Here is a 25,546-nt window from a genome sequence, read left to right as displayed (position 1 = left end):
CATGATATCTCTGGAGAACTGTTGAGTGTGTCATGAAACAAGTACACGCCGTTTTAGGGTTCCGTCTAAATCTCCGGGATCCTGGAACAAGTAAGGGTTGTAACTCCGTCGGTGCCTTTGATTGCAGTGTTCTCCGTTCCCCCAGGAATCGTAACGGTAGAACTAGTACCGACTGTCACTTTGTGGTCTCAACATGTAACGCTTGATTGCTGGACAGAGAGCCGGCAAATGTACTTAACATGGATGGACGGTGGGGGGTAGCCTAGTTGTGAAAGTGTTCGGGGCGTCAAACCGAAGATCCGGTTCGATTCCTAACTGGGTAACACGACTGAAGCCCATTTCTGGTGTCCCTCGCCGTTACACTTCTGTAATATCCACTCTCTAACACAGCTTTATGGTACTTTATCGTTGCTTTCCAATAACAGCTTAAGTTTGACAGCCAGATTATCGCTTTATTTGTGTATATGACTGCGTTAATACATGTATAATCATGTTTTGCTTAATTTGTCATATTAGCAAAATCTTACGCATTCTATATTTCACCAGTTCCGTGAACATCGTATCCCAATTGCGTAGAGTGTTGCTCATGTTGTTGATCACTGGATTTTGTGGTCCAGACTCAATTATTTACAGACCGTCGCCATATAGATGGAATATTGATGAGTGTTGCTTAAAACTAAACTCACTCACTCACTTATTCTACAGAAGAAGCAGAGATTCCTGGCTTGAACAGATATTCATTATCGCATGCAAGTACGAGGAGAGTAAATGGATCGGGTAGTCAGGCTGTTAGACGCTCATGATATCAGTCACTGGATTGTCTTGATTATTTTCAGGTCATGTATAACCAAATTATTGATTTGTTATTATGATTGCAGGCGACAAACTGCACTTCACCGACGAGATCTTAACTCATCTACTTGAATCACCATTAAAGATATAAGAAGATGTTTGAAATCATCCTATGGAAATCATGTGACCCGTAGATAAGTCCACCAATCAGTTGTCTGTCACATGACAACAAGATGGCGGGGCTTTTCAGCTGCATGTTGATAGCTGCGCTTGCATCGGTTTCACGTGTTGGTGCTCTCGATCTAACTGGTAACTGGACTCTCCTGAACAGTGCTAGAGGTAAGGACCGAGTGAGTTTAGTTTTATGTCAACTTTAGCAATAATCCATCACTATCACGGCTTGTGACACCAGAAACGGATTTCACACATTGTACCCATGTGGGGCCTCGTAGCTCGTAGTCTTCATCGTGATGAGTGAACGCTTTAACCGCTATGATACCCCACCACCCCTAGAGGTAAGAAACGTGCTTAGTTGCTAATGTCTCAAATTTAAGCTAGCAACATTATAATTATGTGCAACACCTTGCGTAACATATTATTCAGTAAACACTGTTGACTTACCTCTGCGTGTGTTTGTAATTGATGTCAACAACAGGACAGGATACGCTCACATTTTCACTTACATCGCTTTTCACCACTAATAATTCATAAACAGGTGCTGGTGAAATTGTCAGAGTCGTACAATCGTCTCGATGTGGAATTAGGACGTTGCTTTCATGCGTATAATACACGTTTCCTAATTCCTGTGTCGTGAATTAATGAATCTTTATTGGTTCCTAGATCAATGGTCTTCAAATCGATTAACCCTGTACGTATATTGTTCCTCACATGTTTCAACAGCTGTTTGATATCCTGCACTTTACTTACTTTAATTACTTAAGCTGTTGTTAAAGAGAATCATTTTTGATAAAAAATTATTAACTTTCTATTGTCTTTTCATAACAGTAATTCGCTGTTAAAAATAGACCTGGGGGATGCATCGTAATCAGTAGCAAATCAATTAAAGCATTTCTTTCTCCCAATGGATCTGTGCAAAAAAACTAATTTACGAATCAGAAAGTGATTACAACAATAATGCATCGAATGGCGAGAGTGTCTTACATCACCTGGCAGAAACACATGCAAAGGCAAGTCACATGTTTACATGGACAAACACATAAATGAGTGAGAATCGTTTTACGCCACTTTTAGCAATATCGCGGCGGAGGACAACAGAACTGGATTTCACACATTATACCCATGTGGGAAATCGAACCTGGGTTTACGGTGTTACGAGCGAACACTTTAACCATGAGACTACCCCAGCATCCATACAAACATATAAACATACGATACAAGAGGCAATAACGAATTTCATCGACAACAATTGGCCTCCGAAATCTAAACTGAGGGCTCCTGGTGTTGAAAGACATAAAATGTTGACGTGGAAATGTTTTAACAATCCCACATGGATTACTGTCTTGTGCGTCTATTTCACCCCCTGGCACTGTGTACGTGGATAATTAATTCTAAACAATTTATTTCGATATTTGGTCTAAAAATTATTTCTGGAAAGCCAGATTTAGAGAAGGGGTTTATTCATTAATAGAGCAACCTTCAAAGTGACCCCGACCTCACGACCTACTTAAGATAACAGGCGTGTAGCGGGTTATCCTTATCACCTTTTCACAGGACCAAGACATATCATTACCACAGCGAGGGGTGTTTTGATCTGTAGCAGGTTATCCACACAGTAATCATTGTATTTTTCAGTTTGAGAGAATTCCTGTGTTCGCTGAAATATTCTAAAAGGCAAATTGATAAATGACGGATATATACCCTTCAAACAATGTAGGGAACATCAATTTAACTGATAACTCAGTCAATGTAGATGGGGAGGAGAGAATAGATTTGTCACTATGCATTGAAATTTTATTTAATTTATTTATTTTTATTTATTTGTATGCCCTAATCTTTGCAGATGATGTTTCTGCTCTGGCAGATAGTTGTAACCAGTTGCAGTTAAAGATAAATGCACTAGAACTATTTTGTAATAATACAGGTATGTGTGTAAATTTGAAGAAAACTAAGGTAGTTGTGTTTAGACAGGGGGGTCCACTTAGGTCTTATGAGAAATGGTACTACAAGGGAGATCCTATTGAAGTAGTTTCATCCTACCGTTACTTAGGTTTAACATTTACTCCGAAACTTGTATGGAGTAAGGCGCAAACAATACTAGCATCCCAGGCAAACAAGGCAATATTAGCAATTAATGGTTTCCAGAGGAAAGTTGGTAATATTTCCTGTCCAGACCTCTTTAAGATATTCGATTCAATGATTACCCCTATTTTATGTTATGGTTCAGAAGTCTGGGGATTATCTTATTGTAAAACTGTCGAGTCTGTTCATCTTGCTTTCTGCAAATATTTTCTTAAAGTCAACAAATCCACTTCATCAAATATGGTTTTAGGAGAATGTGGTAGGTATCCACTACAGCGTGTGTACACAACAAAGGTTATTAAGTATTGGTGTCACTTATTGCAGCTACCCAAAGATAGATTACCATACCAGTCCTACATGATGCTTAAGGCACTTGATGAGTGTGGGAGAATTACATGGGCTAGTAAGGTTAAACATTTACTATTCCAGTTTGGTTTTGGTTATGCCTGGTTAAGTCACAATGTTGGAGATTCAAAGGTTTTCATATCTATGTTCAAACAGCGGTTATGTGATAATTTACAGCAGACATGGTACTCCTCTCTAGAGTCTTCACCCAAATGTTACCTCTACAAATCGTACAAATCTTTGTTGGATGTTGAAAAGTACCTACGATGTGATTTACCTCTTTATGTAAGAACTGCTATTTCTAGATTTAGATGTTCAAACTTCAAAATTGCCATAGAAACTGGAAGATACACTAATACTGATAGACATCTAAGACTGTGTAGCCACTGCAAAAATAATAATGTAAATGTCATTGAGGATGAATTCCATATTTTATTGGAATGCCCACTATATGCAGATATTAGAACGAAATACCTTAGTAATACGCTAAAGAAACCACACAACCTCATGTCTGTTGTTAACATTTTTAAAGATCCCAACACAAATACTCTCCATAATGTTGGACATTTCCTCTTTCATGCTGAAAAGAGGATCCATTTAAAATATGCTCAGCGACTGTAATTGAATTATGTTTGTATTTTGGGCCTGTGGCCTTTATACAGAATAAAATATGTCTATGTCTATGTCTATGAAATTTTATTTATCATCTTCACTTCTACATGGTCCATGCGCATGTTTGAAAAGACTGTACGATACCGATCACTGCAAGAAAAAATACGATCACTACAAGCATGCACAGTGGGTGTACCGTCATTGGACCCCGATCACTTCACGATCACATTTAGATAGATAAAATGAATATCATGCATTCAATAGGGCAAAGACGTCACATATATGTGGAACAGTGTATTATTAACAATATCGGCTTATTGAAATGCTGTAAAATCAAACCATTAGGAAATAAACTTAGTATTTGTCTACGTGAAAAGATATGTTTTGTCGATAATCGACGATTGCTTCTTTCATGTTTAACCTACCAGCTTGAAACTTGCTAATTATAACCACCACATCCTGTGCATTCGTGAAATGCTAATATTTCAACCATACTGTTCGCGTTTCACAAATGTTGACTAGATTTTTAACACCGATCATACATTCGCCACCAAAACAAGCACACAATCACTGCAAACGCAGACGGACAATCACCCCATCACTGCACTCTGCAGGACAGTGGTTCCAGGGGGTGAAACAATATCAACTGTGTTATCCAAGATTGTTCGCAAAAATATAACTCTGCAGTGATTTACCGACCATCTTGAAAACCGTGAAAATCAAGAATAACACCCTATATAGTATGGGGCTGCTGAGCTTTGCACGTGTAAATCAATCGTTGTGTGATTGTATAGAACTGCTTTAATATATAATTGAACAATAATTAGCCAATAAGTTATAATTATTATCTACAAGTACACTTAACTGAGAAATCAGAGACAATACAACAATCGCAATCGTTTAAAATCCCAGAAAGATTTTGAAATATGTCATTAGAATGCCACCTCGTCAAGGGATGTACTAGGGGATATAGAAATGTTCTAATTATCACCAAAACTTACCCGTGGTAGAAACTTTATTTTACTTTCACTATCCCGAGTTACGTATTTCTCTCACCGCTTTTTGACCGTGCGAGGACCGACTGAACAGAAGTCCAATGATTTAATAGAAAACCAGGAAATGGGCTCTTCACCCTTGCATCAAACAAATAACACCCAACATTCGTCCTATGGTTACAAGACGTCTGACGACATCCTCTTCATCTGCTCCAGAAGGTTCACTACCTGTCGCGAAATGTCCCGTCGAGTCTGTCTTTGAAGAGGAGACGGTAAGTGAGGAACCCAGACTGCTGACACGTGCAGTTGGTTATGAATGATGTTCCGCGCACTGCCTTAACTCAGTCTCATGCAGAAGTATTTATACTGTTACACGACGATCTTCTTGAATCAGCGCCTGAATTTTGTTCACGGTATCTGTGTTGGACCAACTAGCACAAGACTGGATGGTGAAGGAGATACTTCTTGGCCATTTTACTGGGTCATTGATGTTACAGTCGAACCTTTATCCAGATTGCTCATTAACTTAATGGTGATGATTGGAACTTTTTGAGACCCTGTCGTAGATATGAATGTTCTCATGTCTGTATTTCCTATTTATTACCTGAGAGTAAACTGGATTACATCTGATGTGACCATTCTTGGTCATATTGAGATTCTATCCTTGAAATATGAATGATCAAGATATAATTTGGATTTTGTTGGATGGGATTGAAAACAAACACAGCACCATAAAAATTAGATTTTAAAATTTTCGTTTGAAACCCATTCCATAATCATAAGTAAATTAATGTTGAACAGTTTAGTGCACGATTTCGACAGTGTCATAAGCTTGCCTTTTATTCACAACTGAATCACATACTGATGAGTGTAACCATCACTAAGGGTGATTTCCGTCACAAACACATGCAAACGCAATTCAACACAAGGCATAAGATGTGTACAAATGGTCATTCTTTCCACAGAATATTCATTCTGAAAACGACCTTACTTATTGTTTTTGACCCGTGAAGATCCGGGTTAGAATTGGTCTCCAGTAACCCATGTTTGTCGTAAGAGGGGACTAACGTGATCGGGTGGTCAGGGACACTGACTTGGTTTACACATCGCATCCCAACTGCGTAGATTGATGTTCATGCAGTTGATCTCTGGATTGTCTGGTCCAGATGCGATCATTTACAGACCACCGTCATATAGCTGAAATATTGCTGAGTCCGGCGTAAAACTGAACTCATTTTTATTTGATGTTTGATCGAGGATATTTCTTGTAACTTCTCTGTTTAAGAGATGTCTCGGTGTTGCAACAATGGCGTTTGTTGCAGGTATGAAGATCCCAGCCAGTGTTCCAGGCAGCATGTACACAGCTCTGTACAACAGCAAGCTGATACCAGATCCTCTCTACCGAGACAACGACGTCAAGCTGCGGTGGATTGGACGGGAAGACTGGACTTACACACGCACCTTTCAGTGTAAGAACACAGCGAAACAAAACCCGCCTATAATTGCCAGTTTATATCAACAATAGTCGATTTCATTTTCGAAACTTTCGTTTCTTTTCCTGTTCAGTATAGTTCTCATGTCCAACCGTGTTCAGTAATGTCATGACATTAAAATTGCATCCTAGCATCCCGTAAGGGTCAGGTGAGGACAAACTTTGAAAACATCAATCACTGCGTCACATGCTAGACTGACAACATAACAGCTGGACTGTGTTTTCTTATCATGTAACCTCAAAAAGGTTCTTAACGTCAGATAGTGAGCAACTGATTAGCCGTTTAATTATATGATTATAAGAGAACAGTGATTACATTGTCTAAAATATGAAAGATGTTATATTCTTTTTCAATTATAAGAGACACTGCTCGTTTATAAAAATATGCAGCCATTTAATGCATGACGTCATTTCTACAACCAATGTATGAGGTCATTATTACATCTATTGTTTGAGGTACTGAATGAGGTTATTGTTGCATCTAATGTATGAGAGCATTGTTGCATGGTATGCACGAGGTCATAATTACATCTAATGTATGAGGTCATTGCTACATCTACTGTATGAGGTCATTGTTACATCTAATGTATTGCTACATATAATGTATTAGGTCTTTGCTACATCTAATGTATTAGGCCACTGCTACATCTAATGTATGAGGTCATCGCTAGATCGAATGTATGAGGTGATTGCTACATCTAACGTATGAGGTCATTGCTACATTCAATGTTTTGTAGTGAGTTCAGATGAACTGGCTGCCTCTGCCCTCCGTCTTGTCTGTGACGGCCTGGACACCATCTCAACCGTCTACATTAACGACCAGAAAGTCGGTACATCAGAGAACATGTTTGCCCAGTATGTGTACGACATCAAAACTGTCGCCAAGGTAAAAATGTTTCTCATATGTGTTAATAAACATGTCGAAAGCATCTTTTCTACTCTCATCTTACCTAATAAGGGTCCGCGTTAGAATTAGTTTGGGCAACCCATGCTAGTCGTAAGAGGCGAAAGAAGGGATCGGGTGGTCAGCCTCATGGTACAGACCACCGCCATGTGTGTCTAGTATTGCTGAGTGAGGTGTAAAATGACCAACCTACAAGGGCATTCACGTAAGACCGTGACGTCCATCAAGGCTGAAATAACGCCTTTCTTGACTGATGTCTTACAGATGATGAAAATGAGGATCAGTCCGCAGCAAGGCTCACCTGATTTAAACAGGAATACCCGAACCTGCCACAACCCAGTTAGAGGAATTAGATAACGAAAAGTGTTCTGGGTACGTTTCCGGAGACAGGAAGTGTCAAAAAGGGTCACCAGAAATGTGTTTCATACATTGTACGCATGTGAGGTGGGGAATCGAACACGGATTCTTGGCGTGACGAGCGAACACTCAACCACTGGGTTACCCCACCGCCCTCGGTTGTCAAGGACGCCGTGTAATCTCTGAGACAGAATACTTCATATGACTGAAGCGTGTTTCAGTGGCGCATGGTGAAAAATAACGCCCTAAAAACAGTTCTTTATTTTAACCTTATGCCATAGCATCCTGAAATATTCCTGTTGATAATATCTGGAACTCAAGCTTGGGACTATTCTGCAGACTGATATGGCATAAATCATTCACTCACCTCTGGTTGCTATAATGCATGTAATACCTTGGGAAGACGACTCGGGTGGACCATGCTGAGTACACACTGTGATACAAGTAGGAGATAAATATACTGTCTTGCAAAATCAGAGGTATAATAACGAAATTATAGTAGCTCAAAATTTGACTTAAAACTGAGATTTTAAATGCAAAATTTAGAGTTTCATAATTTCATTATATACCTCTGATTTTCCACCACATCAGTTTTTTCCCCTTCTACCATAACCGCGTTATTAAGATTTATTTAAAAATCATACTGTGTTGGAAAATGAAAGTTATATAACGTGATTATATACCTCTGCATGGTTTTGATTAACCAATCACAATCCAGTATTTGCTGAAGTCATGGTAGAATTACACTTGCCGACTTTCTCACTGAATTTATGCTATTATTCACCAGGTGGGAGATAACACGATCCGCATAAACTTTGAGTCTGCTGTAAATGTTGCGGCTCAGAAGGCCAATGCTTCTGCTTATGACATCCCCAATGATTGTCCAAACGAGGCACAGAATGGAGAGTGCCATGTTAACATGATCAGAAAGGAGCAGTGTTCTTTCAGCTGGGACTGGGGGCCGTCCTTCCCAACACAAGGAATATGGTAAGCTTCAGGAACTTGGGGACGACCATTTCCCTACAATGAAACTGGTCAGCTTCCAGAACTGAGAGCAATCATTTTGCCCTAAGGAATATGTTTACCTTTAGGAACAGAGGCAGCATTTGCATTCACTGAATATGGTTAGTTTGAGGCAATGGGGATATCCTCGATACCTCCGGGTATACGTTCCGATAAACCTCCACTATACCCTTGACACATCTATGGCTCAGTCCGATTATTTTATTACCTTCCTTGACTGGCTTTGTATCCATTCAGGTGTCTACGCTGGGAGGTTAAACGTACCAATAGCAACTCACTTTCGCTTTTTAAATTATCTAACCGATTAAACATGGCAACACAAATCATGCAGAGGAACCCTGAAAGAGGTAGAAGGAGTTCTTGCACACATTTATCTCGGCCCTGACAACTTGTCTGTATGATTTCCCCGAAATCTGAGTCGCACTGCGAACAAACCTTCACTGCTGCGACCGCCATCTTTGTTGACACTGGCAAGCTCGGTTGTAAAGGTTATCTATGATGATACATCAAATGTATAGTGGAGATTTATCTGAACGTTTACCCAGGAGATACCGAGGATGGAGTTTACGCCGCTATTGGCAATATTCCAGAAATATCACCGCGGGGGACACCAAAACTTGGCTTCACACATTGTACCCTTATGGGGAATCGAACCCGTTTCTTTTGGCGTGACGGGCGAACGCTTTTACCACTAGACTACCCCACCGCCCCTGAAACTGGCCATTCCTTCCCTGTATAGTATAACTATGAAAACTGGGACTTTTCTTCCAAATATTGTGGTAAGCATTTGTAACTGGTGCCTATGATTCCGGCCAGAGAAGAAACCGTTACTTCACTCTCCTACCCAGTGTTCCACGCGGCGAGCTGACATAGTATCTCTGCCACAGACCATTCAATTCAATGTACGTATTTCTTAACTCTAGTATTTTTGCTGAGTCTACACATCTAATTAAACACCGTTGTTAAAACACTTTTAGCTTCACTGAGAAAACATCCGAAAACGTGTAACACTGTTTCGATTTGCGCAGCGATTCTTTGTTTACATGAGTTGTACGGGTTCACGTGCTGTCATCTAAGCCTTATGGACAGCTAAGATTGCAGTCGGTTTGAAATATATATGTGTGTATTGTCATAAACCTTACTGTCGCAGTTGTAGAAGAATATTATAGTAACAGTGTAAAACAGTAAAAGACTGCACCGAATCGCGGCCGTTATGCCAGTCTTTGCTTAAAAGTTCGGTCACGTGATATGCAAATTAGCCTGTGGCAGTGATGCTATGCTGAGATATCACTGCGCCTGAGTGTGGGTGTGCTTTTGGAACTAGGAAACGTCTTTCCCGACATGTGTTTGCTTACCTGTAAGAATATTTACAGTGACTTAGCTCACTTAGCTTGTTAGGAAAAGTGACTGAGAAATTGTAATCCGAATATTGCCTATCACTTGACATTTGTCGCAGGTGAAATGACTTACAGACTAAGGACACTAATGTCTCTTGTACCCAGAGACTGCAGTGTTTACATACCGCTTCAGTTCCCGTTTCAAACAATTTGCATATTTATCCCCTTGTATGTTTGGCTTCACTGATGTGAAACGTTTGATTTTGTTTCACTCTTAAACTAGAAGCTGCGAAGCTTTAGTAACTGCAGACGAAAGCCACTGTTTGAGAGTGAATGAGTTATAGTAACTGAAAAGAGAATATTGATGAACTGAAAATCAGTGTGTATTTAAGAACAATTATCTAATTAACGTTCTTTTCCGTTTCTGTATTTTTTGTATTTTTCAGGAAAAATATCTACATTCAAGCTTTCAATACTGCCGTGATTCGTGAACTTTCAGTAGCAACAACATTAGGTATTTTAAACAACATGTATTATTATTTATTATTTATTTATACATTTGTGTGTGTGTGTGTGTCTGTCTGTGTGTGTGTGTCTGTCTGTCTGTCTGTCTGTGTGTGTGTGTGTGTGTGTGTGTGTGTGTGTGTGTGTGTGTGTGTGTGTGTGTGTGTGTGTGTGTTATTTCATAACATTAGGTGTTTTAAAGTGAAATGAGTGTTTTGGGGTTAGGAGTATGGGTAGCGTCCATTGGTACCATGCAATACTCAAGCGGCAAACTTCATTTATTAGTTGTCTGTCTTGCATAAATAGCCAATATGTATATGTCCTCACAAATAGATCGCCCAAAAGAATCAAACGTATACAATGAAAATATGTTTCTGTCCAAACAAACTTTATTCAGAATATAGTCGAACATTGTTGTGTCGTACTCTTGGGGACCAAGTGAGTGAGTGAGTGAGTGAGGTTTTACGCCGCTTTTAGCAATATTCCAGCGATATCACAGCGGGAGACACCAGAAAATGGGCCTCACACATTGTACCCATGTGGGGAATCGATCCTGGGTCTTCGGCGTGACGAGCGAACGCTTTAACCACTAGATTACCCCAACGCCCCCGTGGGGACCAAGGGAATGTTCGACTTATCCGTGTGTTCGATACATCCGTCAGCATAGAAATGCCCAAGTACCAGCGTGACCAAAGTACTTATAACATCGTTTTTCTACGAAAGAGAAGTGAAGTCGACAAAACTGAGAATTCATCCGAGTTTGAGACAACGGGGTTCGACTGTACATTTTTAAATTAAACCTTTAATCTCACAACACTTGACAATAATAAAGTTATCATTTTCGAAAATCTGTCGAAATAGATTCCTTACGGCGCAAACGAGCCGAGCTTGAGTCGAGCAAACGCTTTTGGTTTAAAGTCGCTCAGAATACGAGAAAATGGAGTTTTGTTCCTGTACAAGTCGATATAAAATATATACATTTCAAGCACTAGAAAGTGTTAACGGAATCAATATCATGTTTCTTTAATGACAATATAATTACATGTATATTTGTGTCCGTGGATCTCTAATCGTGGAGATGTAGGACTTCAGTGTTCCCAGATATTACTGAAAAAGTTGCTTCAGCTTATCTCGATTGCATGTATATAAACAATAAAAGTTTCGCTGAAATGGATACGTTGAGATGTGATTCTCTCACAGTATAAATGTTTTGTCAGTTCTGCCGATAAAAGTTTGTCGGAATCCGAGCTCAAGTTTATGGTTTAGCTAAGTCAATTTTCCCCTACTGCCAATCTGACCAAGTCGCCGGCGATCCGTAGTACTGAACGTCTTTGAACCTCCCTGTCTTGTGCTCAATCCCAACTCATGACTGAATATTCTTAAAAGTTCTGTATACTATAGACAGAGGAAAGCCATGTCTACAAGCTAATTATTTTACATTAGTCATACTCCTTTCAAATCATCTAGAGCCAGCTTTTTTTTTATTAAACTGTCAAATCTGCAATGTCAACAAAGCGTGCCGTCTGTACAGCAAGAGAGATAACTCTTGGTGTAGTTAAGGTTCATTCTTAAGCCTGCAAGAGTTGCCTCCCATATTAAGTCCCTTACCACTTAATGTAACGCCAAGTTTAAAATTCAATAAATAGTATTAGAAAACAAAGACGTTCTCAGTAATTTCTGGGAATACTATAAATTTCATGAGTATTATCTGCATAATTCTGTGACTCTTGTGTTTATGTGTTTTGTATATTTCTAGATATGGGAGGACCATGGGTTGTGGACGTCGGCGTGTACTTCGATGTCAGCGGGGGTTCTGTGTCTGGCGTTCTGACCACCAATGTTGTAGGGACACAAGCAGTGAAGTCAATGGCTCTGACTCTGACGCCAACAAACAGTTCCTCGATTTTCTCAGTCCCAGTGCCTGATGTAGGTTTCAGCTGACGTGGTCGCCTTTTCTGGTCTGGACCTAGACGTATCTAGTCTGGACCTAGACTTTTCTAATCTGGGCCTAGACCTTCCTAGTCTGGACTAAGATATTTCTAGTTTGGACCAGGACTTTTCTATTCTGGATCAAGACATTTCTAGGTCTGGGCCTAGTCATTTCTAGTCTGGTCCTAGACGTTTGTAGTCTGGGCCTTGACGTCTCTAGTCTGGTCCTAGACGTTTCTAGTCTGGACCTAGACGTCTCTAGTCTGGTCCTAGACGTTTCTAGTCTGGACCTAGACGTTTCGATATAGCTTGTCGACCTGTTTAGAATAGGTCTTCTGTAACCCATGCTTGCTGTAAGAGGTGTCTAACCTGATCGGGTGGTCAGCCTCGCTGACCTGGTTGACACAAGTTGTCGTATCCCAGTTTCCAAAAACCATGCTCAGGCTGCTGATCACAAGATTGTCTGGTCGAGACTCGATTATTTACAGGCCGCGGTCTTATAGTTGAAATATTGCTGAGTGCGGTGTTAAACACAAATCAAACAATGAGACCAAATACCATATTTAAACTTCGTTGTTACATGCACACCCGGCTTTCTTCTACGGCTACCCACAAGGCAAAGGTTCAAATCTAGATATCGTAGAGGCATGTTTCCTTGTTCATTGGTTTACGTGGTCACCTCTCACCTTTGTCACTGACCAGCTGCAGCTTCTAAACTAAGCAATGACTTTGATTCACTGCAATCATTCATCTCAGCAACATTTAACTATTCTTATCATCACAACGGATTTTGTGTTTCTGCCGTTACAGAGTTACAAAATTAACAGATGGTGGCCTAATGGTTATGGGAACCAGACACTCTACACCGTCGAAGTCACTTTCACCAGCAACAACGAGGTGTCCAGCAAACAGCGTCGGGTTGGATTCCGAAACGTGGATTTGGTACAAAATCCTTTTGGCAAAGACCAAGGTAGGTGGGGAATGTGTTGTCTACAACGACCAAGGTGGGGTGGGGAACGTGTTGTTTTCAACGACCAAGGTAGGCTGGGGAATACTAATAGTATATTGTCTTCAACGACCAAGGTGGGTGGGGAATGTGTTGTCTACAACGACCAAGGTGGTTGGGTATATGTTGACTTCAACGACCAAGGTGGGTTGGGAATATCTTGTCTACAACGACCAAGGTGGGTTGGGAATATCTTGTCTACAACGACCAAGGTGGGTTGGGAATATGTTGTCTTCAACGACAAAGGTGGGTGGGAATATGTTGTCTTCAACGACCAAGGTGGGTTGGGAATATCTTGTCTACAACGACCAAGGTGGTTGGGGAATATGTTGTCTACAACGACCAAGGTGGGTGGGGAATATGTTGTCTACAACGACCAAGGTGGTTGGGGAATATGTTGTCTACAACGGCCAAGGTGGTTGGGGAATATGTTGTCTACAACGACCAAGGTGGTTGGGGAATATGTTGTCTACAACGACCAAGGTGGTTGGGGAATATGTTGTCTACAACGGCCAAGGTGGGTGGGGAATATGTTGTCTTCAACGACCAAGGTGGTTGGGGAATATGTTGTCTACAACGACCAAGGTGGTTGGGGAATATGTTGTCTACAACGGCCAAGGTGGGTGGGGAATATGTTGTCTACAACGACCAAGGTGGTTGGGGAATATGTTGTCTACAACGACCAAGGTGGTTGGGGAATATGTTGTCTACAACGACCAAGGTGGTTGGGGAATATGTTGTCTACAACGACCAAGGTGGTTGGGGAATATGTTGTCTACAACGACCAAGGTGGGTGGGGAATATCTTGTCTACAACGACCAAGGTAGGTGGGGAATATGTTGTCTACAACGACCAAGGTGGTTGGGGAATATGTTGTCTACAACGGCCAAGGTGGGTTGGGAATATGTTGTCTACAACGGCCAAGGTGGGTGGGGAATATGTTGTCTACAACGACCGAGGTGGGTTGGGAATATCTTGTCTACAACGACCAAGGTGGTTGGGGAATATCTTGTCTTCAACGACAAAGGTGGGTGGGAATATGTTGTCTACAACGGCCAAGGTGGGTGGGGAATATGTTGTCTACAACGGCCAAGGTGGGTGGGGAATATGTTGTCTACAACGGCCAAGGTGGGTGGGGAATATGTTGTCTACAACGGCCAAGGTGGGTGGGGAATATGTTGTCTACAACGACCAAGGTGGTTGGGGAATATGTTGTCTACAACGGCCAAGGTGGGTGGGGAATATGTTGTCTACAACGACCAAGGTGGGTTGGGAATATCTTGTCTACAACGACCAAGGTGGGTTGGGAATATCTTGTCTACAACGACCAAGGTGGGTTGGGAATATGTTGTCTTCAACGACAAAGGTGGGTGGGAATATGTTGTCTTCAACGACCAAGGTGGGTTGGGAATATCTTGTCTACAACGACCAAGGTGGTTGGGGAATATGTTGTCTACAACGACCAAGGTGGGTGGGGAATATGTTGTCTACAACGACCAAGGTGGTTGGGGAATATGTTGTCTACAACGGCCAAGGTGGTTGGGGAATATGTTGTCTACAACGACCAAGGTGGTTGGGGAATATGTTGTCTACAACGACCAAGGTGGTTGGGGAATATGTTGTCTACAACGGCCAAGGTGGGTGGGGAATATGTTGTCTTCAACGACCAAGGTGGTTGGGGAATATGTTGTCTACAACGACCAAGGTGGTTGGGGAATATGTTGTCTACAACGGCCAAGGTGGGTGGGGAATATGTTGTCTACAACGACCAAGGTGGTTGGGGAATATGTTGTCTACAACGACCAAGGTGGTTGGGGAATATGTTGTCTACAACGACCAAGGTGGTTGGGGAATATGTTGTCTACAACGACCAAGGTGGTTGGGGAATATGTTGTCTACAACGACCAAGGTGGGTGGGGAATATCTTGTCTACAACGACCAAGGTAGGTGGGGAATATGTTGTCTACAACGACCAAGGTGGTTGGGGAATATGTTGTCTACAACGGCCAAGGTGGGTTGGGAATATGTTGTCTACAACGACCAAGGTGGTTGGGGAATTTGTTGTCTACAACGACAAAGGTGGGTGGGAATATGTTGTCTACAACGGCCAAGGTGGGTGGGGAATATGTTGTCTACAACGGCCAAGGTGGGTGGGGAATATGTTGTCTACAACGGCCAAGGTGGGTGGGGAATATGTTGTCTACAACGGCCAAGGTGGGTGGGGAATATGTTGTCTACAACGACCAAGGTGGTTGGGGAATATGTTGTCTACAACGGCCAAGGTGGGTGGGGAATATGTTGTCTACAACGACCAAGGTGGGTTGGGAATATCTTGTCTACAACGACCAAGGTGGTTGGGGAATATCTTGTCTTCAACGACAAAGGTGGGTGGGAATATGTTGTCTACAACGGCCAAGGTGGGTGGGGAATATGTTGTCTACAACGACCAAGGTGGTTGGGGAATATGTTGTCTACAACGGCCAAGGTGGGTGGGGAATTTGTTGTCTACAACGACAAAGGTGGGTGGGAATATGTTGTCTACAACGGCCAAGGTGGGTGGGGAATATGTTGTCTACAACGACCAAAGTGGGTGGGAATGTGTTGTCTACAACGACCAAGGTGGGTTGGAATTTGTTGTCCTCAAAGACCAATTGTTGCAGAGTTGTTTGCAACAAGCCAGATGGGTTTGACATATGGTGACTGGAACCCAAGTTAGTCGGGTATTTATTGACTGTAACCCAGGTATGTTCGGGGTAGGGTGGCAGAAATACAAGGAGTTGACTGGTATTTATTAGTATGGGGATGATGATGATTTTTTATGGAGAATCGTGTACGAGGTGAATGCCCCTTCCTGTATAATTTTTGTACAAAGTAAGTGCCCACCTCCACTAGCATGCCATATGCTATATATCAAGTACACCCCCAATCCCATCCCACTCGCGCCCATAATTTTAAGCATAATTCTATTTAATATTATCTCTAACAAACTTGCGTACCCCCCAACCCCCTCTGCCTCCCCATAACACCCACAACAAAATGGATGACACCCTGCACGCACGCACAAACACACACACACACACACACACACACACACACACACACACACACACGCTCCCCTTAAAATGACCACCACAAACACCACCCTTTTGCGGTCCCTTTTGCTAGGGTTATCCTCTGTTGTTTTTATTCACAGGTTTAACGTTCTACTTCAAGATAAACAATTTACCAGTTTTCTTCAAGGGATCTAACTGGATACCAGCGGACAGTTTTCAGGAAAATATTACCAGAGAAAGACTACGCCGTTTGTTTCAATCAGCAGCCGAAGTCCATATCAACTCAATGAGAGTTTGGGGAGGAGGGGCGAGTACAATAGCGCTGAGAAATAATGTCAAGCAAGAAAGAAATATATTGACAAACATTATATGAAGAAATGATGCACTGAGAACAATTATCTATTTGTTCATCACATCCAACATCACATGTACATGTATTGTGCATGCACTGGACGCTGATGTTATGTCATTGTCTACAGTTGTTGTTTTGAACGTTTATCTAATTATCAGAATGGACAACCCACAAATACACGCCATCAAGTTTTGATTGTCTTTGGATACGTTTTCGGCAATTGATTTTATTCGTTATAATTCTTCTTCCAGGTTTATGAATCTGATGATTTTTACGATTTGGCCGACGAGTATGGCATCATGATCTGGCACGATTTGATGTTCAGTGATAATTTCTACCCCACTACTCCCGACTTCCTGAATACAGTGTCTCAAGAAATAACTCACCAGGTATCACACACACCGGGGCCTGAGTGAGTGAGTGAGTGAGTGAGTGAGGTTTTACGCCGCTATTAGCAATATATCACGGCGGGGGACACCAGACATGCGCTTCACGCATTGTCCCATGTTGGGAATCGGACCCGGGCCTTCGATGTGACGAGCGAACGCTTTAACCGCTGGGCTACTCCACCTACCTCCACGATTATGCAGATTGTTTTGGTGCTACTTTGTTTACTAATGGCAAGGCTTGTGGCCGAAACTAGCACGTTATGTTCTTTCATAAGTGGCCCCAAGTCGAATGGACATCAAGACATCGGGTAGCGTGGGATAATGTCCCGTCCTTAAATGTGATTCTTGTTTTCCAGGTGAGACGCACACGGCATCATCCGTGTATCGCCGTGTGGTCGGGTAATAATGAGATGGAGTCAGGCCTCAGAGGTTACGGGTAGGTAATTGTGATGTTACCTTCTACCGTTATTTATATCAAATACGCCGGAGCTTTTGAAAACTGCTTGCACCCCAATCCTCCAAAGCAACATGCAATCAAGCTGGGTGGTTGTTTTGTTGTTGTACGCCGCAATAGTCCAACCATGTTTCGGTGGTCTGTGAATAATTGAGCCTGGACCAGACAATCCAGTGATCAACATCATGAACATCGATTAACGCTATAAAGATACGATGATCTGTATCAACCAAAACATCGTGTCTGACCACCCGATCCCGTTTGTCGCCGCTTACGACAAGCTCTTGAACGCCTCTTGAATTCTAAATCTTCACTGCTACAGCAAGCAGGAATACTTTTCAGAAAAAGACTTTTTGTCAAGTGAGAGCATGTATATACTACTGAAATCGTTAATGTTTTCACCAAAAGTAATCATGTATATTTTTCGGTACATCAGAAGAAGAAAAGAAACACATACACTAAACGCCAACATAAACGTTTGTGCGGACGTTGGGCCGCACAGACGTTACCCTCATATATGTGTGAATTAAAAACACAGCCGTATGGAAATCACGAAAAAAATTCTCAAATGTATTCATATTTAATGCATCTTTTTCGGAAGAGTTAAATTGTCCTATTTTCGACCAGGTCGAAATTAACAGTCACAATGATTTTGATGTCTAAAAGAAATTTAAGATTCCGCTATGAGACAAAGGTAAACCATTTAAAGTCACCAATTTTCAACTATTAAAACAAAAACAGCGTTGGAGAGTGTGTAAAACTGTAAAAGAACCATTCCTGTGATTTCAGCCTTGTAAAACATTTTCTGCTGATTTGCATGAGTGAAAACAGATCAAACGTGTCTTTGATATTGTGAAAAGGTGTTTAGGAACATCTAAGATGTAACGTGCTTGCTTCCAAAGTAAGATTTATCCATTTTCTGTTTCCACATAATAGTGTCAGTCACCAAAACGTAGCAATGTTCAAGCAATATTTTCATCCATTTCACGTGTAGAATGATTCTATAGGGTATACTGAGAGAGTAGAATGCATGATATGGTGGTACACAAGGACGAGAAATATGCCACGATCAACAGCTGAAAAGAGAGAAAGAGCCATAGGGATGGTGCAGATGGGGTCGACATAGTTGTCAACGCCCACTGATGTCACCGTATTGCGGTTTACCGTTATAAGACTTATTCAGCGCTACACACAGACTTGGGTCACCATGGACAGACCAAGATGGCTACAACCACGCATCATAACTCCAGCTGAAGATAGGGTCCTCCGTCATAAAGGAATTAGGATAACGTTAAACTTTCTTTTGGCGTTTAGTGTATGTCTCTGTGCGATTTTAATATGATCGACTAAACTATGAAATAGCATCTTCACAAGATCTTTAAAATCAGACTTTTTACTCCGATAATACTTTTCATTTTGCGAACTTCATCAACGGCCAACCATGACTGGACAATAGGTCCGTGACATCCTTGAAACGGCCATGGCCTCAGTAAGAGATCGTCACATATCTATTACCTGCAATACCTAAATCTCGAACATTTACCACAATTTCAAAAAGGTTAAAATATTAGCCATTTGCAACTATCGGAATTTTAGTCACAACTTCTGCTATTGGAGATTATGGAACTTTCAGTTTCCATGACTACAAACGTTACTACGACGACTATGTCAAGTTGTACGTGACAACGATCAAGACTATCATCAACAAGGAAGACACAACGCGGGTGTATCTGCCGTCAAGCCCCAGTAATGGCAAGGATACAGAGAAGGAGGGCTGGGTGGCTAAAAACCCTCAGTCTGAGCTGTATGGCGACAGTAAGTCTCTGTTTAGACACTATAGCATGGTTATTTCCCTAATCCCTATGAATTCTTAACATCAGTTTTAGCATCTTTATTTAAGATCGGTTTCAGTAGCTTTATGCAAGATCAGTTTCAGCAATGTTATTTAAAGAACGAATAAACTCACGTTTTTGTACTCTTTTAACCATTGCATGTGAAAGACTTATGGGTAGTCTTAAATTTATCCTTTAAAAGCGTGTGGTTAATTAATACCGAGCGATTAAAAGTTGCCAAAAAGTTGCATGCTTCACTCTCGCCCGCCAAAGAAACCACAGACAGGTTACGTACCTCTGTCGCCAAAACCCCCGCAGTGACGTCATGTGGGGAAGGATTTTCAGTTAGTTGTATACATCCATTGGCTGATTTCCCGACGTCAACAAAGACATTCCGAGTCGTTGTGCTGCCGTCAAATGCTCCCAGGTTTCGGGTGCACGTGATGATGTCACCATGAACAGATTTCCACCGGACTCCCCAGTCATGATGTCCATCAATCAAATGTATATTCTGCTACCAGTACAAAGTAGTTTAGATATTGTAACTCGGTGAAATCAGTCCTACATAGCATTTATTACTTAGACAGGCGGATGTTCGTGACTTCACGGTCAAAAGTTAAGTTAAAAGATCAAAACTACTTCCTACTCGTTGTTAAATATGTTTTTGAATCATGACCAAAACGATTTTGCATGACACTTTGCATGCTTTCATTTTTCAAAACAACTGTAGCCATTGCTACAGTTTAGACAAGCATATAAACAAGATAATCTGCCCTCTGAAATGTAGATGAATACTACAGCAACTCATATGGATATGCCTCATAATTATCTCGGAGGCACGTCCCTCTGATTGGTTGAAATTTCGTTCGCGGGAGAGAATTGTGCACTGTTGTCAATAAGATCGATTTAAGGTAATGTAATGTCGAAATGAGTAGTTTTAATGACGGGGTTTCATTTAGATCTATGCTTTTGTACCCCATTGGGTACATGTGATCTTTAAGATGTGTGTTGTTTTTCCACAGTTCACTTCTATGATTATGCTGCCGATCTATGGAACGACTCGGCGTTCCAGATACCTCGATTCGCCTCAGAGTACGGGGTTCAAGCCTGGTGCGACGTCGAGTCCCTGGAAGACGTGTTTGACGAGGGTGACTTTGACTACTGGGGACCAATGGCTAATCACAGGAATCACCATCCTCTTGGTCAGTTTCGTTAACTTACTGATTATTGAATAATCAGTATCACTTCAATTTTCAGTACGATACAGTGAGTGAGTGAGTGAGTTAACGTATTATTACAGTAATATCACGGCGGGTTATATTGCTATTATTATTTGTTATCATTATTTATTTATTATCAGCAATATCACGGCGGGTTATATTGCTATTATTATTTGTTATCATTATTTATTTATTATCAGCAGTATCACGGCGGGTTATATTGCTATTATTATTTGTTATCATTATTTATTTATTATCAGCAATATCACGGCGGGGAACACCAAAAATGGGCTTCACACATTGTACCCATGAGGGGAATCGAACCCGGGTCTTCGGCGTGACGAGTGAACGCTTTAATGTGGACCCATTCCGGTGATATTGTTAGATTATTGAAGCGGGGTAGAACACCGTAAATTCATACATAGATCATTATCAAACCTTACCATTGTTTACAGGTAATATTCAGATGGTTGAAGAAGTACTGCAACATTTCAAAGAACCAAATAATCCAGACACCAAACAGCAATTTAGTGATATCGTCTATTTAACTCAGGTGAGAGAGGCGGTTTGACAAAGATTAAATGTTATTTGGTTGTAGGTGTTATTGATCCGGGTAGGAATTTTGCTTCAGCAACCCGTGCTTGTCGTAAGAGGCGACAACGGGATCGGATGGTCAGGCTCGCTGAGTTGGCTGACACATCTTATCCCAAATGCGATGCTCATGATGTGAATCACTGGATTATCTGGTCCAAACTCGATTGTGTACAGACAGCCGTCTTATAGCTGGATTATTGCTTAGTGATTGCTAACTAAACTCACTCACACACTGTCTTTCTGCATGAACGAGTATGGTTGTATACTGTTTTGACACTCTTCTTGAAGCATGTCACCCAGCCACAGGTCGCCACCATACAACTGGAATATTGCTGATTGGGGCAACAAACAAACACACCCGTGTGTGAAGACATACCCTACAGCTTATACCTCTCTCCTAGATAAATCAGGCGGTATCGGTTCAATCTGAGAGCGAGCACTACCGGCGCTGGCAGGATTATAAGACGTTAGATGGGCGGGGCCAGACGATGGGCGCCCTCTACTGGCAGCTTAATGACATCTGGCAGGCTCCGACATGGGCGAGTATAGGTCAGTGACATGTTAAACGTTTAACCTGCTTGAGTGATGACACGTGACTTTTGCTCCTTGGAGTTTCAAGAGACACTTCACGGTCATCAGAATCCACAAATCTACATATATAACAGGACTATTCAATCCCACCAGATATACACATATTGCTAGACCAGTAAAGGCATGGGTTTAACTAGGTCACTCATCTAAGGAGACACCACGTATGAAAAGTGTCCTAGAGTGTGGCAGAACCATTACCCTAAAATCTTAGGGAATCGATGTTTCCCAACATGCACTGACCCGTCCAACCACTCTCATCCGCCAGCGTTCATCAATTAAACTTGAATCTTAACCTGGCAAGGCTAAGCGCGTTCCACTTTCATTTAGAGCAAATTATACGGACTGAATTCTACATTCGAAACATTTATTACTGTCTTGTAACTAAATCATAGTTAATGAGGAAATGGCATAATATAATTAACAACAACCAGCATGGACGTCATGCTAGGACAAAGGTGAGGTCAACTGAGGTTTGACGTTGTCGCACTTTAGAATATTTCATTCACATGACGACGTGTGTGTGTATGCTTGGCTGCTTGTACTAGTCCAGACACAACTGGTTTTACAGTGCTAACTCACTGATATACTGTGTCTCAGTTAAGCATGACTACTTCACTCAGACACACTATACTCCAAGACAACAAGTCGTTGGTGTACCCATTAATGAAGAACGCCAGACAGGCACAAACAAGTACCTCACTTAAAGCGGTCGAAGATCAAACCGCAACCTTCTGCTCTCCGAACGGAAACTCTAACCACTACACTACGTGGACGGTCGTATTAAATACCACACAAAATGATGGTTACAGTGTACGTTTCTGTGTATTAAAACATCATACTGTGAATGTCCGTATTTCAGACTATATGGGCAAATGGAAGATGCTGCACTACTTCGTTCGGAGATTCTTCGGCCCAGTTCTCATCTCCCCCTACATGGACGGCAACATGCTAAACATCTACATGGTGGTGGACGACATCTTCCTGACCGAAATGAAGAACCCGAACAACGGCATGAACGTCTCCCCCTCTGCCACCAACCGCCCCACCAATTCCAACTTCTCCAACCGCGCGAAGACGAGAGTCGGGGCCACCTCGGGGACTCTCTTCATCCAGATGTACCGATGGGACAGCTTTACTCCTCTCAAGACATGGAACGTTACGTACAAGGTAAAAATAAAAAGGATATTAGTAATATTAGTGTTTTGTAAATCACGCCGTCGCCAACGTTCGATGCAAAAACAACAAGTTAATGCTTTACAGGACAATTCTGCTCGATGTCTATATTAACGGGTATACCAGTTACCTGAAAACTATAGATACTAGTAATGACGTCTTAGTTGCATAAAAGGCAAATTGTTTTGTTTTCCAGACCATATTGTTCTTTTCTTACTCAAATTTCCCAGTGTCTAAAAATAGCCTCAAAAATGATAGGTCGAACATTTTGCAATTTAATTCAACAAATCCCGAGAACTAGGTGAACATCAGCTTTATGAAATTACACAAAATTGCCATCTCGGATTGTTCTAATCCTATTTAGGTTTTCGTACTTGTTTTCAAGCATGGCCGTAGGAACAGCTATTACTTCAAGTCGGAGCGGGTTAAGAAATACCCCCCTTGGTGCTTAGTGCAACGGCTTCTGTCGGTTTCAGGCGACACAATCATCCCAGTCGGTTTTTAAGCAAGATATTTACCCTCTGATCACTGCGTCCGGCTGTCCAGACAGGCCGTACTGTTTTGTCTACACGTACCTGAATGATCCAACTAGCGGCATCAACGCATATCTTCCTCTCACCTACTACAACAACGCCATTGGACTGACCAAGGCTAAAGTTGTGGTATGTCGTTAAATTGTCTTGATATAAATTTAGTGAGTGAGTGTGGTTTAACGCCGCTTCTAGCAATATTCCACTGAAGAACACCAGAAATGGGTTTCACGCATTGTATCCATATGAGGAATCGAACCCGTGACTTCGTACTGACAAATGAACGCTTTAACCACTAGGTTACCCTATCGTCGCTATAAAAATCAAATAAGGCTGTCGATTTCGGAAGTTTATCTCCCGCTTCAAAGTTTGTAAGGCATTTCACGCCTATAAATAAATAAATAAATAAATAAATAAATAAATAAATAAACAATACACGTCACTGATGCAACAAGTTGTAAATTAAGGATTATTTTATAATTCACAACTGACAGTGGTTAAAACGTGACACCTGGTTCGATTCCTCTCATTGGTACAATGTGTGAAGCGCGTGTCTGGTGTCCACAGCGGTGATATTGGTGGATATTGCCAAAGCAGTGTAAAACCATACTCACTCACTCACTGTTATTCTGAATACATATATATGGTTCTTATGTCCTTATGCATATGGTGTCGGTTTATGGTTGTGAGTGAACCCTCTGACTAATACCTTGATCTCTTTGACCTTTTCAAGACATTGCTTTGTTGGTTATCGTACAGGTAACACGCGTCACACAGATGTCGAACACAGAATATGAAGTCATTGTTGGATCTAACGGCATTGCTCCATTTGTTTGGTTGGATGCGATAGGCATCTCGGGGAGATTCTCTGACAATGGATTCCTCATGGTGACACCTTCTAGGACTGTGACCTTCACCTCTTGGGAACCTGTTGATCTTGAAACGTTTAAACGATCATTGAAATCGAAATCGTTAATGGACGTTTATGCTTAATATGAAATATGTTATTTTTTATGATTGCCACAGTGTATAAGATATTGTGCATTAAATCAGTTTGAATATATAAAACCAAGTTCACCTCATTTCGTTAAGCCTGTTCCAGAGTCCCTTCATCTACCGCTCGGGTTTCAACAATGTTCAGTAGCTGCTTTCTCATTGAAATCATATTTATATATTTATATATATGGATTGTGTTTAATGTTACCTGGGGGAAAAGCGATATTAAAGCGATAATGCATTTTCTAATCACTGCGAAATTGTCTATGATATCCCATAGTAACCATACACGTGTGTTGAGCCCACATGTGTTTACTTCACACTGTGAGTCCAGGATTACTCTGCGATGAAGGTTTTATTTATCCTATCCGATATGAAAAGGTTGGTGGAAAGTAAATGGTATAATGCTTCTGAATTGTCAGGTGTTCGTGATCTAATGATTTATGGAACCATCAAACTACATGTGTTGGTAACGGCTCTATGAACATATATTCTCCAGCATCAATTTAATATAGTGATGTATCTGCTAAACTCATTCTGTCACTCACTCACTCACTCACTCCATTCTCTTCCCACAGTGGTTACTTGTCATATCTTCCTACGTAACCTCTGTTCTAACACGACCCTTTCATGGTGCGAATGTTCAAGACTTGTGATTGGAGGCAATCAGATTTAGTAGAGCAATCAGCGACCTTCTTTCAAAAGTGATAGTTCGAAAGATCTCAGTAATTTCCGGATGCTTCGTTAAAACTACAACCTCTTCCCGAGCGCGATACTCAAATGTTTCTTCTAGACAGAACTCAGTCA

At 41.4% G+C, this 25,546-nt stretch overlaps 1 protein-coding gene across 1 annotated transcript; it reads left to right on the top strand.

Annotated features, from left to right (window-relative positions):
- Positions 1–1,009: 1,009 nt before the first annotated feature.
- On the top strand, positions 1,010–24,811 carry LOC137298010 (beta-mannosidase-like). The gene is made up of 17 exons (XM_067830037.1): positions 1,010–1,131; positions 6,326–6,472; positions 7,233–7,381; positions 8,544–8,743; positions 10,563–10,630; positions 12,377–12,546; positions 13,360–13,519; positions 16,749–16,915; positions 17,212–17,349; positions 17,706–17,785; positions 19,437–19,618; positions 20,658–20,837; positions 21,311–21,408; positions 21,851–21,998; positions 22,900–23,207; positions 23,690–23,875; positions 24,503–24,811. The coding sequence occupies exons 1-17, from the start codon at positions 1,026–1,028 to the stop codon at positions 24,734–24,736; spliced, it is 2,721 nt and encodes a 906-aa protein (XP_067686138.1). The 5' UTR covers positions 1,010–1,025; the 3' UTR covers positions 24,737–24,811.
- The last annotated feature ends 735 nt before the right edge of the window (positions 24,812–25,546 follow it).

This window comes from Haliotis asinina, chromosome 10 (assembly GCF_037392515.1).
Source record: "Haliotis asinina isolate JCU_RB_2024 chromosome 10, JCU_Hal_asi_v2, whole genome shotgun sequence".
NCBI classification, from domain to species: Eukaryota; Metazoa; Mollusca; class Gastropoda; order Lepetellida; family Haliotidae; genus Haliotis; species Haliotis asinina.
The sequence above is the reverse complement of the archived record's forward strand: the minus strand, read 5'-3'. Positions and strand labels throughout refer to the sequence as shown.

Bases quoted from the DNA above. Each gene is read 5' to 3' on its own strand.
- LOC137298010 (XM_067830037.1), top strand. From the start codon at position 1,026: ATGGCGGGGCTTTTCAGCTGCATGTTGATAGCTGCGCTTGCATCGGTT. The intron at 8,744-10,562 runs GTAAGCTTCAGG...TGTATTTTTCAG, and splicing joins TTCCCAACACAAGGAATATG to GAAAAATATCTACATTCAAG. The intron at 21,409-21,850 runs GTGAGAGAGGCG...CCTCTCTCCTAG, and splicing joins ATATCGTCTATTTAACTCAG to ATAAATCAGGCGGTATCGGT.